The sequence below is a fragment of the Stegodyphus dumicola genome, chromosome X1 (genome assembly GCF_044657685.1).
Source record: "Stegodyphus dumicola isolate Sdum_Otavi_A_Nest chromosome X1, ASM4465768v1".
In the NCBI taxonomy this organism is placed as follows: domain Eukaryota; kingdom Metazoa; phylum Arthropoda; class Arachnida; order Araneae; family Eresidae; genus Stegodyphus; species Stegodyphus dumicola.
This window is the reverse complement of record NC_140780.1, coordinates 167,585,921-167,601,041: the sequence shown is the minus strand read 5'-3', so window position 1 is coordinate 167,601,041 and position 15,121 is coordinate 167,585,921. Positions and strand designations below refer to the sequence as shown.

Below are 15,121 nucleotides of genomic sequence, written 5' to 3'. Positions count from 1 at the left end.
GTCGTAAATATACATATAAATGTATATATTTTCTTTTTCTACAACACTTCAGATTCCTAAGTATGTGAAAACAACATATTTTTAAACAACATTTCATTCTGAACGGAATTAAATGCTATACTTTTCACAGGACAGTTTTCTCAGAATGGTTTAATTTGAATGAAATATTTTCGCAAGTTTTCGTTAATTACATTAGAAAAAAAAATAAGGTAATTCGATTTTATTCGGTTAAGGTACAAAAATTAAGATCAAAGTTTATTGTATTATTAATATTAAAATTATGCATTATTTTTTTCTATTTATAGAGCTTCTTCCTAAAATACTTTCTTAAATATGACATGATTAATTGGCTTCTGAGGCATCTTTTAAATCGAAAAATGTAAGTCAATTTATAATTAATGCTCTATTCGGTTCATTTTAAATTAGAGAATTATTAGGAATTAAATAATACTTAAAAAAGAAAAAAAAAAAAAAAAAAAAAAACTTATTTTATTCCCTTTTAGAAATGTTCAGAGAAAGTCAAGTACTATTTAATACCTATTTAATTATTAGGAATTCTAATAATTAAATAGGTATTAAATAGTACTTGACTTTCTCTGAACATTTCTAAAAGGGAATAAAATAAGTTTTTTTTTTTTTTAGTATTATTTAAAACTTGTAACTGAGTTATTATAAAATGTAAAGGGAATAATTCTTTTAATTATACTTATCAGATTTTTTTTTCTTTACCCTTCATTTCAACAATACATATTCCAAAACTCTTTATTACGTTCTTAAGTGCGCATCTCATAGCATTTGCTTTACAATACCTTTTAACAGATTGCTTTCCAATACGAACAATTCTTGCTTAAATAGTTTTATAACGTATTTGTCAACAGGATTTCAATTTATGTTTACAATTCAATATTAAGGTTATTATATATTTAGATAGCATTTATAATCATTATAAATTAGATGCATTTAATAATTAGATTTCTTCACAGTACTTTCACAGTTGTTTATAAGTAAATAAATTCTTCATTTCAAATACATTTATAAATAATTTAATGAATATTTAAGTATTTTGTCAAAGTCAGATACGTGCCTTTTGCAAGCACATGCATAAATACCCATACATATTTCCTATTTTTCATTCCGTACATAATTTTACACAAATGTGTGGTTCCAAATCAAGGGAAAGCTAACTTGTTGGCATATCTGTGTGTATATTTATTAATTTTGACGAGGATTGCAGCATTTGATGGTAATTTTATTTTTAATTAACCCAAATAAGTAAAACGTGTAAGCCCAAAGTGGTTATTTTTCAGATATATAAAATTAAAACGATGGGTTTAAAATGAGCAGCAGTATAGCTTCTCCTCTAAAAAATTTTAAAAGGTACATGTTACAATAATATATGAATGTGAAAAAAAATTGTTTTATTTAAAACATTTTGACGTTTGGAAAATAAAATAAAAGTATCGAATACTCTATCAAGGGTATCGGAAGACGTATACAATTTTAAATGTACCGTAAGGTATTTTTCATTCTTTAAGCATAACATTTTTCTTAAAATCTATATTTTTGTAGTGCAACAGCTTAGAATTTTATAAAATAAATTCATAATCAAAATGGCTGTTGTTAGTTATCGAAAAATAACCAAGATGTGATTTTTGCGTAAATGTCACTAAACTATACAAATTGCTATTATCCATCACACTATGAATGTTTCTTTCATGCGAAAGTGTCCCTTTTTCGATTTCTATGGAACTGTCGTGTGTCGAAATACTATCAGAATCTTGTCAAGCGAGCTTCTTAATGTAAACAAAGAACACCCCATCTGGTGACCCAAGCTTCAAAGCAGTGCTTCACTTTTAGCACGGGTTGGCCCCTCCTCTCTTTCCTACCTCCATGCGAAAACTTTATCGCTCTTCCACTAACCCGAGTGGATCTTTTCTGCTGGAACACAGTAGTGAATTTTACAGTTATGGACATAAACTAATCTTTCATAGCATGTAAGAATCCGCAAGTGTGGAGCTGCCATTCATGTATAGTGGATTGAAATGAACTGTTTTTCTTATGGCAGAGCAGCCTCCGCATGAGCTATTTGCCTGAGGGAAAGGATGCCATCATGCAAAACGTTTTAAGAGAAACTGTCGTATTGTTGTACTGGTAGAAGCAATGAAAACGTCCCTGTAACTGTTTGATCATGGGTGGGTTATATAAAGTCCATTACATCTGATTTTATACATTTGAAATCTCGCTATGGATTAATAAAATAACATGTAATAGAGAATCGGAAGTTTTAAACATCTCTTTTGTTGCATCCAGTGCTCTTTACGAGGCAGTTTCACTGTAGCGAACTTAAACTGCTTTTATTTAGCTTAAAATTAAATAAATAATGACTGTTTGTAAGACTAAAGTAATATGCAAAACAGCGATCTCAATCATTTCCTGTTTGTTCGAATTTTTATTTTGTTAAGTGAAATTGAATCTGAAAGTCGATTTTTTGGTAATAAAAACAATGTAACCCCCCCCAAGTGTGTATTGTTGTTAAAAATTAAACGAGTGGACCGCTGAGCATTAAGGAATCCGTTCCCTCTAAAGGTAAACCTGTATAGCGCTTTCGTGATTTTCCATGTGTGTAATATGAATAAGAGGGAGAGCCTATTTGTTTTAAGAGGTTTCCATTGAAAGTGTTTTCAGAGTCTTTGCGTGCCTATCCGTAATCGATTACCCAACCAACAATGGTCCTTTTTATACTGAAATAGATCTAATCACAGATATTGCATTCCTCAGTTATACTTTTCGCAATCATTTTGGAGACATTCAGTTCTAAACAGTCAGCCAGATATATATCCTCGCCACCAGCTTTCAATTAAGCAGTCCAGATGTCATGGTGGTTATGGTGTGGGAACCAGTTGTTAAAGCCTTAAGGGCTAGATTCAAATACTCCGGAGAAGACACAGATGCCTGTGAATGTATCATACCTTTGCGGCATAGGTGAACCTAAAATACGGTCGAACTGAAAGTTGATGAAATGGAATTTGGAGACCATTGCATACATCTCTGGAGAATTCTTCACAACTGGAACACAGCTGAAAAATTTACACCATTATAGAGTACTTATTGCCTAATACAAGAAGATGCGCAACTCTCGTCTTTTAATCGTGATAAAATTTGTGGATTTCATTTGAATTTGCTGCCATTCTAGTGAGGTAAGTCACAATAGACACAGCCTTTTAATTAAGCTTTATATTATGCGAAAATTTAATTATCTTGAAAAGACAGATCTGCTCTTATTTAGATCGAATTTGTTGAGCATCACATTCGTCATCGTTAGAATGATAATTAATTATTTTATTTAAATTATTTATAAGATCTAACTATATAAAATGAGGAATTAGTCGAGAATTAATCTGGATGAAAATTAGTTGAATCTGACTTTTTGAAGCACTTCTGCAGCACATCTAAACAGTGTAAATTCAAAATTAACTAAATATAACAGAACGGAATATATATATAAATCAAGTAACTCGTAACAAAAACCACTGAAGTCTTTTATACAAATATCTTCTCATCTTCTACCCAGAACCGAATCAATCAATGGAAAGCCAATCAAATCCAAAGCTTAAAAGTTCCTAGTGTTCATACACAGTTTGCGTGTAATAGGGCTTATGCAGTAGTTAGAAATAGCTTTTAACCCTTTGCCAGCGAGAGGTGATTCTCGGTCACCACTTGATTTGATGCTGAAACTCGAGAAGTGATTCTCGATCACCACTCGGTTTGATGCGACCATTCGAGCGGTAAAGGTGTTTATTTAGGTTTGGTTTGGGCAATATGGCTTCATGAATGTATTAAGCAATACATACGCATATAAAACTACTGCCAATCTTTAATCTTAATGCGCTTTTAGATCAATTGTTATATGTGCGTCTTCGATGTTAGTTCGATTGGTCTGGGTTTGGTTTCTTGAGATTACGGCAAAGCACACTGGGGCTACCTGCCAAAGGAAAGAGATGATTTTTTGGAGGGCTTTCTAAGGCAAACTGACTCGTATATGCGTTACACACGGGGAAAACCACGAAAAGCCCATGCAATCAGCCTGTTTGCCTGGAATCGAACCCAAGCCGGAACTACCTGTATTCAGCAGCTCTACCGCTCGGCCGCTGGTAGACCGCACACTAGTTGGAACTATACAATTGTGGCAAAAGGAATATTGTCGTGTAGATGAAGTGATCATACAAATGAAGAGGAAAGTGCTCAGGTCTCAGCTCTGGATTTTATAATTCGAGCTGAATAAGTAACCATTTATGTATACTTGATGAACGAAGTACACTTATGTATACACTTTTTTTTAAAACTTTTACACTGCTAAGGAGGACTACTGACCGGGAACAAACCCTTGCAGTATGATGTCCGCCCTGCAGAAGCCATGACGGCATTTATTAAGTCTAAATTAAAAAAAAAAAAAATATTACAGAGTCACATCTAGATAGGGAATACATATGACATTCTTGATAGCATAGATTAAAAAAAAAATACTTAGAAGTACAAAGCTGCATTGATACAAAACTGGGGTTAATTTTTTAATTATGGTAACTTGGCGATTTTTTGGCGAAACTTTGGCGACCAACCCTGCTACAGCAACCTGCTAGTTTTGTTTCGGACGCCCTTTTGTTTTCACGAAGTAAAGGCTTTTTTTTTTTTTTAACTCAACATTTTTTCCAACAATCTGCTAGCCGAATTACGCTTATACTAGTACTTTTATGGAACAAAAGTGCTTAATCATGACGAAGATTAGGTGCGAAATTGGGAGAAAGTGCAGAATCGCCCACTGCTTGCCGCGTTTTTAAGAATTGCACATACAGGGTATCCATGTACACGTCGACCTATTTTCACTTAAAAAAACATCCCAGAATTTCACAAAAATGGCATTGCGCACACTCTTGACTTTATCCATGTACACTGCTAAAGTCCTAGCTAGTAACCTTTATCGCCTTACCAAAATGTCGCCAAACTATCTGTTACCATATTCCAAAGATTAGCCCAAAACTTGTAAGGGTAAAACAAAAACAGTAAAATTTAAGACTAACAATGGAATTTCAAGCCTGCAGTTATACCTGCCACATCTTACTATTGTACACTTACTATAATTCCACACATTACTAAAAAAACATATTATGCAATATATTACTATAATACTCAACAAAACACTAACATAGTAAAACTGATACTACAAATAAAACACACCATATACACTGCTCGTATCAGAAAAGTACACACTGACATAGTAAAGCTGATACTACAAATAAAACACAACATATATACTGCTCGTATCAGAAAAGTAGGCAATTCTGTACATGATGCTGTACTGTAACGCTAAAACTAATCAAAAGAACACTAGACAATAACCTTTGGAAACAGTCACAGTGATAATTAGGAAGATAACATATTGTAGCAGAGTTAGAAGGCGAGTCATTTCAAAACATTAAATCCAGCAAAACATTTCTATACATATTTACAAAGTTCTACAACCAAGAAAGTCTGGTTCAATACTATTATACATCACACTTACTTATCATTATACAACCCTAAACTATTATACTCCACATTAATAGAAAATAAATTATACAAGATACTTAGGTACTTACGTATTAACGCAACCAGGCCAAAATTCGCATAAATTTCGAAATTTGGCAACCCTACTTACGGCAACCCTACTTACGGCAACCCTACGTGTTATACGTAGTTTTGTAAAAAGAGCATGTGGAGATTCACAAAATTTTCTTGCATTTTCGTGCAAATTTTTGTAATTTATGAGAAAATAGCAGTGTACATGGATAAAGTGAAGAGTGTGCGCAATGCCATTTTTGTGCAATTCTGGGATTTTTTTTAAGTAAAAATAAGTCGATGTGTACATGGTTATGGCGAATATGGTTTTTAATCAGTGCTAAAGGCAATAGCCAAAAGATTTCCGCCGAAAAAATAATTCTGCAACTTATTCAAATTCGAAACCGGAAGGGTTTAATTGCTATTTTATATTTTAAAACAAAATAATATAAAAACTGTATTAAAAATTATCTGTAATTAATAAATGTACATTTTCTTTCTATTCATACTTTTTTACTCAAACTTACAAATAGCGTCAAAACTTACGAATAGCGTCAACCTGGTTGCGATAATACGTAAGTACCGATACTTAATGGAATACTGTACATACACTGAAATGAAATGGCGAATACTACAAAATAACAATCAATATACAATGTGCTTGTCAGAAAGTTGGTTCTGATATTTCCGAATATTTGTTAGAAACTGTTACATTTTGCACAATACTAGAAAACTGTAACAAAACATTTGCACACAATATTTCATGGTACTAGCCGAGAGCTCTATATATGTAATTACCATTATACCGCAAAGTTAATTTGAAAACATAACACAACGCACTTACTACTTAACAGGTCAATACACTAAGACAATATGTAAATTGAAATACACAGAATACAATACAAAAATTAAGTAAACACAATAAAATTTAAAGATTAATAATGAATTAGAAGCGACACTGAAGTACAAATAGACAGACATTGATTGTGGTAATCTGCATCTAGGAGGTAACATGTTCCAGCAAAGTTATTCATGTACTGTACTAAGCATGGCTGTCATGCATATGCGTAACATAGGTACAATGGCATGCCATTAGAGTCTCTGAAATTGTCCTAATTTCAGTAGTTGAATATTATCGTATATAGTAAGATACCAAATTTGTAAGGTAAGAATTATGAAAGCTACTGATCTTCTATAGTTGTTGGTTTAGAATTGCCTACTGTACCTGCTGTTGACACCTCTTCTGTTCAACAGAATTCACCACCACAAATGTCCATTACTCGATGAATCTGATTAAATGCTTACTTCTCTTGAGGGTGGCTGACCACCCGGACCAGTGTGCTTCAGAGTTTTTGGCTAATCTCTGGAATATGGTAACAGGTAGTTTGGCGACATTTTGCTAAGGCGATAAAGGTTACTAGCTAGGACTTTAGTAGTGTACATGCATAAAGTCAAGAGTGTGTGCAATTCCATTTTTGAGCAATTCTGGGATATTTTTTTTTAAGTGAAAATAGATCGACGTGTACATGGATACCGCGTATGTGCAATTCTTAAAAACGCGGGAAGCAGTTTGCGATTATGCACTTTCTCCCAATTTCGCACCTAATCTTCCTCATGATTAACCATTTTTGTTCCATAAATGTTCTAGTATAAGCGTAATTTGGTTAGCAGATTGTTGGAAAAAATGTTGAGTAAAAAAAAAAAAAAAAAAAAAAAAAAAAAAAACATGCCTTTACTTCGTGAAAACAAAATGGCGTCCAAAACAAAACTAGCAGGTTGCTGTAGCAGGGTTGGTCGCCAAATTTTCGCCAAAAATCTCCAAGTTACCATAATCCGAAGATTAACCGAGTTTTTTTTAAATGAAATGGTATCGTGAGAGAGCATTCGAAAGCAAAGTGATCCCGATCACCTAGTGTTCCACATCTACAACTGTCTTAATTAGCTAATCTGGACTCCGTAAGTAGCTTGGAAATGGTCTGGGTCCAGTAAAGAAATGTGTAAGATGAGCACTACTAGTGACTAGATTCAGACCAACTTTGGGGAAGAAACGAAAAGTTCTGCGGCCTGTGGTGGAGTTGTTCCATCTCTGTTGCCAAATTTCTAATATTTTGAGTTCGGTAATCTTTTTAAAAATAGGAAACTGGTGCTTTTAGGGGTGTTACAGGCATATTCAAGTCGTTAGCTGCTAGCTTAGCAAGCCTATCGGCCTCTTCGTTTCCAGGGATCGGGGATTTGAAGTAGAGCATCCCTTAACTTATGTACACACTGAACACTTGATGAGCACATTTATGTACACTTTTGATAGGTTTTGAACACATTACGCCCACCAGCGACCGAGCGGTATAGTCGCTGAACACTGGTAGTTCGGTCCGAGGTTCGAATCCCGCGAACGGGCTGGTTTCATGGGAGTTTTCATGGTTTTCCCCATGTGCCACTTTCCCTTAGAAAGTCCTTCACGATGGCATCCTTTCCCTTGGGCAGATAACCCTAGTGTGCTTTGCCATAAACTCAATAAACCAAACCGAACTCATGACATTCGGTTTCCAAATCTGACGTCTTATTCACTGATCCACAATATGCTCGATCGAGAGGAACAATTTTCACAACAATATTATTTTGTTGTTGCGAAAATTGTTCCTTTCGATCGCAAATTGTCCCTTTCGAAAATTGTTCCTTTCCATCGATCAGTTTTCGAAAGTTGCAGAGGCCGATAGGCATGGAATATGATGAAAGAATCAGTTCAAGCGAAGATTAGTTCCATTTTTCGTTGGTGAAGAACGAAATTACATTCATGCATAGGCTACTTGATGTTTGAGAGGAAGAAAGCAGTGATGAAGATAGCGATGAAGTAAAAGGTGTAAAGAAGACGAAAAATCAGGGTAATTAGTGAATGGTGAAAGCGACAGTGATTCCGCAGAAGACACAGAAAATTCAAAATGAATAACATGCACAAAATCCAAAGAAATACCATCTGCATCCGGGAAAACAGCTGCAGAACCACAAGGTATCTTCAGATATAAAAGAATCATTACATTTCTTTAAACTGTGTATATAATCATTTTAAGTTAGATGTAAAAAGTTTACCAAATAAGCAGAAAATCGTTTCGAGTTGCTGCTTCACCCGAGCGGGAAAAAAAACCTTAAGTGCAAAGGGTTAGTAGATCACTGAACGTTATTATTAGCCGCGGACAATTTATTTGGAATTTTTCTAAGAATAGCATTAAGTTTCTTATTCCTTTTTTTTTTTTTTTTTTTTTGTCGTAAACCCCTTTCTTTAAGAAATCAAGAACTTTTTTTTCCGAGAGGAAACAAGAGTTTCATTAAATTTCATCAAATTAACAATGAACGATAAACTCTTTCAAGAATTCAGGCTAAACAGAATATTCTTACCTTTTTTTGAAATTTACTAGATGCATCGCCTATGTTGCATACATAATTTTATTTAAATAGGCATGTATAAATTTAATCGTTTTTTATTCAGCCAAATTTAATATACAAGCAATAACGGTAGGTAACGGGGTACTTATGTACAAACTTGTATATTGCGTGTGCTAAACGTTAAGTATTCAAGCTCGACTGATGTGAACTTTCCCAATTAGTTTTATACAAAAATAATAGGTATGCCCAATATCTATAAAGAAACATCTGAGAAATATTGGTTGAACGCCTGAAGAAGATATTAGCATGAGTAATAATTCAATAATAGTAGAATCTGTAGCCGTATAGGTAGAACCACTGAATTCTAGCATTTCGACCTGCATTCGGATCTCGGTGAACATACTTCTTACATGGGCGTTTTCGTGATCTTTCCGATGTAAAAGATGGGTATAAATTCTTTTTTGCTTGAAAAGTCTTCCCCGATGAAGTCCTTCCCTTACAGATAGCCCTCACGTGCTCAGCCTGAATCGGCTAAACAAGCAATAGCGGTATAGGTAACAAGCATCAGATATGTAGCCGAACGTCAAGATATTTTTTTTTTTTTAAATTTGAAGTCTAATAAAATCCTTTTCCCTTATTTTCTTGAATTTTCTAGTTTCACGTGAAACTTAAAACCATTCCTAAATAAGCCTGCCACAAATACTTACTCATGGTTTAGTTTGAAAGTTTACTGAATAGCTTGTTTCACAAAAAGAGGTAAAATTTAATACTCAAAATTTAAAGTAAGGGAGCAACGCATATGAAGAGACTTGGATTACTAATCAACAAATATTATATTTTTTTCGGACGAAAAATTTTTTATGGTAGAAACCAAAGAAAAAAAAGATTAAAATTAATTGTTGTTAATATCGTAAAAAATCAAAATTTTGAAAATAAATGTTAACTATAAAAGGCACTAAATTTGTCGAATATTAAATTTTGATTTATCACACTTCAGTTTAATTTAACTGAATTTAGTTATTCTAACAGAGCTTGCAATGAAAGAAACAGCTAACTAAATTTTACTACATACATCTTATCGCAAATCCTAAATTTATTTCAAGGATACGATTAGATTTATTAAATTACGGCAAAGCACACTTAGGTTATCTGCCTAAAAAGTGAAATGACTTCATGAAGGGCTTTCTAAGAGAAACTGTCTTGTATTCATGTTAGACAAAGGGTGAGTGAGTGTGAGTGTGTGATTATGGCAAAGCCTCGAGGGCTATCTGCCTAATAGGAGGGATGCCTTCGTGGAGGACTTTCTGAGGGAAACTGGCTCGTATACACGTTACACATGGGGAAAACCACGAAAACGCCCAGGTAGCCAGCCCGTTCGCGGGATTCGAACCTCGGACCGAACTACCAGTGTTCAGCGACTTTACCGCACGGACGCTGGTGGGCTGTTAGACAAAGGGACAGAAAAGCACGAAAATACCCTTACAGCCAACCCGTTCGTTATAATCTGAACCTTAGTCAAACTATCAACTTTCAGCGGTCTCATCCGCTTGGCCTCTTGTGGGAAAGTATGGGCAAAAAATGTGATCATTTGTTGGCTATTTTGATGGAAAGTAATAAAACTCAGTAATGCATTTAAAACTTTTATTCATTGCAATGCAGTTTTGGTAGACGTTTTAATTAGCTTTAAAATTCGACATGAAATAATACAATAAGTACAGTAAAAAATACTAGTACAGTAAACATATTACGATACCATTAATACAAAAAACGCGATAAGATGACATACTAGTACAGTAAACACACTGCAGTAACACTCTGATACTGTAAACATACTACTACAATAACGGAACACCAACACAGTAAACACAGCTCATGAACTCTGGAACAATAACAGTAGGGTTCATATACTGCGATTAGAAAAGCAACCCAGTACAGCCAATTCAGTACATGAACACAGTGCAATAAATTGTAAAATGCAAGTGAACATATAGCAAAGGCTTCGTTCGAGAATAAATATTCGCTGTTTAAGTAACATTTTCGTCCATAAAATGCAGGCTTGGGAGTCGTGCTTAGAAACGTTCACCTCTTATTCTTCTTGCCAACTGAATATCTTTCGGCATAATTGTAACTCTTTTGGCATGAATTGCACTCATATTTGTTTCCTCAAAAAGAGACACAAGATAAGCCTCAGATGCTTCCTGAAGCGCCTGAACAGCAGTAGTTTGAAATCTAATATTCGAAAAGTAATATTGAGCTATTTCACGCACAAGTCTCTGAAACGGTAGCTTTCGAATGAGGAGTTCCGTAGTTTTCTGGTATTGACGAATTTCCCGCAGAGCAGTTGTTCCTGTACAAAAGAAATTTAGAATTAAGTAATTTTATGGATAAAATTCGAAGATCATAATTGGCGGCATTTAGGAATTTATTTTTTTTTTACGTTATCCTTGTTAATGATTTGACTTTTAAACCTCTATTAATAGCGCAAGTCTTCTTTATAACTTTAAATAAGCCTAACTCTGTACTTAACGATACAGTATTAATACTTTTTTCCTCCAAGAACTTAATGAATGGTTGACTTTATACTTACAGTTTAATTCATATTGCTATTCGTTCTGAAGCATAAAAATCACATTTACTGAGCACATTAGGAGTTGCTTGAGTTTCAGAGTTTTATTTTAACAAATGAAAGTGATGTGGATAACATTAACTGGTCAGACTTTTCACCATCCCACCAGAAACTACCTTCCGAGGTACTAATAAGAAATGACCCGCACTTTTGAGTCACTGATCTGTTTTATCTTATTTAACTGTTATGTTACAAATACGAGAAATCATTATTCCATTTAAAGCAAGGACTTTTTATTTACGTGGAAAATACCATGTGTATCGTGATAATTTCGTAATTTGAACGATAAACACTGAGAATAGGCAACTTGGAGTAAAAGTAACCATTTTCAGTGAATAATTGATTTTACACTTGATTAACTGTTCACAAAAGGTGTTTTATATACGAATGTATAAGATCCTAAAATACCAGCAGTTAAAGGCCTGTCAATTAATTGGCAATTTGGTCGGTAAACCAAACTAAAACAATCCCAGCTACTAGCCATCTTGTCTAATCTTCGGATTATGGTAACTTGGGGATTTTTTGGCGAAAATTTGGCGACCAACCCTGCTACAGCAACCTGCTAGTTTTTTTTTTTTTTTTTTTTTTTTTTTTTGGACGCCATTTTTTTTCACCTTTTTTTTTTACTCAACATTTTTTTTTCAACAATCTGCTAGCCGAATTACGCTTATGCTAGAACTTTTATGGAACAAAAGTGCTTAATCATGAAGAAGATTAGGTGCGAAATTGGAAGAAAGTGCAGAATCGTCCACTGCTTGCCGCGTTTTTAAGAATTGCACATACACGGTATCATCAATGTACACGTCGACCTATTTTCCCTTAAAAAAACATCCCAGAATTGCACAAAAATGGCATTGCGCACACTCTTGACTTTATCCATGTACACTGCTAAAGTCCTAGCTAGTAACCTTTATCGCCTTACCAAAATGTCGCCAAACTACCTGTTACCATATTCTAAAGACTAGCCGAAATGTTCAGTAACCAGCATAAAAGAGTGAAATTCTCAGAGGACTAAATCTCCAGCTTGGGTGAGATTATGTATTATGCAACAGGTTTTAGATTCTTAATCCCGAATTCTGGAGCCATGGAGTATTGAATCATGCCATCGGCAAGTATCTGCAATAATTCCGAAACAGTTGAATCAGTATTAAAAACTTAGGATCATGTCTCAATATTAAGATCATTACTTATCCGCTTTACGTTGTTTTTCACACGTTTGAGAAACGCTTATAATCATATGTTTTATTCTTTTTTTATTTATCTGATTTTGATTAATTTTACAGTTCAAAGAAAACTTCATGAATATTTCTAAGTATACTAATGATAATACTAATGCTGAAGTACACCTTTTATGCGTTATAAGATAAATCAGTACGTATACTTATCACCCGCCAAACACATAATTTTCACGGAATATCATTAAGAGCAAATTAAGGGTAATTTCTAGCTTTAGTCAGTTTCTCTGGGCAAAATCTAGAAATACCCAACTAGAGCTTTAAATAATATTAAATTCTTGTATATATATATATATATATATATATATATATATATTTTTTTTTTTTTTTTTTTTTTTTTTTTGCCACAGGATCTGAACAGTACTAAAAGTGGTTAAAACTCGGTCTTTGATCATAGCAAATATTTATTTAAATTTTAGGTTAAATTTTCTTTATTTAATTTGTTCATACTGCATGAAGAAAATATTAGCTTATTTCACGTGAGAAGGAAAACGTATTTCTATATTTAACAGCGGAGGGTACAATTGAATCTAGTAATACTACCCACAATATGTCCCCTCCAATGGACAAGTGTTTAAACACAACTGAATTGCCATTTCGATCCCAGATGAAAGGGCTGGCTGCATGTTTGAGTTTCCCCGTGTGTAATGTAAATACCGGCTAGTTTCCTTAAAAGTCTAATACGAAGGCGTCAACCTTAACCAGATAGCCTCGTGTGCTTTGCCATATTCAAATAACAAAACTTCACTTACCCAAGAAATAAATTATTTTTTAAATTTAGATTATATCTGGTGCAGAATGTACGTGACTGATGATGCGAAACTATCAATTTAAAGCTATCTTTGGCAGGTATTAATTCACTTTAACGATTAGGAAGTATACACTTAAAACTAACGTAACAGTTTTAGGTGCACCTCTGGTACTTAGGCCAGAATGTGGGCGAGATCTGAAAATTTTAAGTTATCAGACTTTAAATAATTCAATATATCAGACACGTAAAACAGTAATAAAATAACGTCAGTCATCTTATGTTAAATTAAGAGAAAGCATAATATATTATGCATTTTGCATTATTTACTGCAAATCTGCAAGAGGATAGAAAATATCAACCCAAGTTTCTATTAAACTTATCGAACTTATATTACTACCTTATTAAGAAAAAATGTAGGATTTTAATTTAATTTAATAACAACAAAACAGACTTGGGCTATCTGCCTAATTGAAAGTATGCTTCCTAAGAAAAAAATATTCGTATTAACGTTTCACACACAGAAAGTAGCAAAAATTCCCATGCAGCCAGTCCGTTCACCGGAATTTGAACTCTGTGGAATTACCAGCGTTTCGAGATCTTATACATTTAGCCGCTTATGGAATCAGAAAAATTGCAAGATTAAATATCTTAAAAGATGCTTTTTGTAAACTTCGTTAATCGTGCAGTTTCATACATAAATATGCTCTCATTAAATTAAAGTATTAAAATTTTAATAAAACAAGTTTGCCTTCTAACACCTGACTTGCTCAGTAATTTAAATACATTTCGAATACAGCTTTTTGAGTATAATTGCATCAATCGGAATTTATCGAAACAAACTCATTGCCTTTAACGCTAAAGTACAGAATTTTGGCGTTCAAGAGTAGATACATACGGCAGTCAGCAACCTCATTACAAAATCAGTGATACCATAATAACTAACAAATGATAATATTACTTGAAACGCGTAATTTCTGAGAAGAACGCAAAACAATACCAATGAGCTCAAAGCCTGCAACCTTCGAATGATAAAACAAGAGCCAAATAAAAAAAAAACTTTAGAGTTATGCACAACCCTTGTATGTATTCTGGGATTAAATCGTAGAACACGATGTAAAAAATTTATACCTGGCCGTAACCTACGAGGTCTCTTGAATCCTCCAGTGGAAGGAGCTGATTTTTGGGGAAGATTAGACGACATAAGTGTCCGATTTAATACTGTAGTTACCGAAGTTGATTTTTTGGGAAGATTAGACAACACATGTGTCCGATTTAATACTGTAGTTGCCGAAGTTGATTTTTTGGGGCGTTTAATTGGTGCGTCTTGGCGATTTAATCCATCAGTAGAGGTAGGTTGAGTCAGAAAGCATTGCCGAGGTGCTTTGCCACCAGTCAACTTGCGCACGGTTTCTTTTACTCGTACCATTACTTGAAAAAGAATGGCTTTAAAGAAAAAATGAAATACCATCAACTTTTAACGTAATTCTGAAGAACTTTAAACTGCCAGTTATGTTGCTGAGGAGCAGTCAGGTCTTCTTC

The 15,121-nt window shown here is 33.9% G+C and overlaps 2 protein-coding genes across 3 annotated transcripts in view; one reads left to right on the top strand and one right to left on the bottom strand.

Moving 5' to 3' along the window:
* Positions 1-15,121, top strand: part of ple (tyrosine hydroxylase ple) — a 133,646-nt gene that overhangs the window by 92,891 nt on the left and 25,634 nt on the right. The window lies entirely within an intron of this gene.
* LOC118190671 (histone H3-like) lies at positions 10,604-15,112 on the bottom strand. The gene is made up of 2 exons (XM_035361431.2): positions 14,711-15,112; positions 10,604-11,317 (listed from the first exon to the last, which is right to left on the bottom strand). Exons 1-2 carry the CDS (start codon positions 15,048-15,050, stop codon positions 11,040-11,042), a joined length of 618 nt encoding a protein of 205 aa, XP_035217322.1. The 5' UTR covers positions 15,051-15,112; the 3' UTR covers positions 10,604-11,039.

Coding starts and splice junctions, on each gene's coding strand:
- LOC118190671 (XM_035361431.2), bottom strand. CDS start 15,050: ATGGTATTTCATTTTTTCTTTAAAGCCATTCTTTTTCAAGTAATGGTA. Junction 11,318..14,710: donor ACCTCGTAGGTTACGGCCAG/GTATAAATTTTT, acceptor TCTTTTGTACAG/GAACAACTGCTCTGCGGGAA.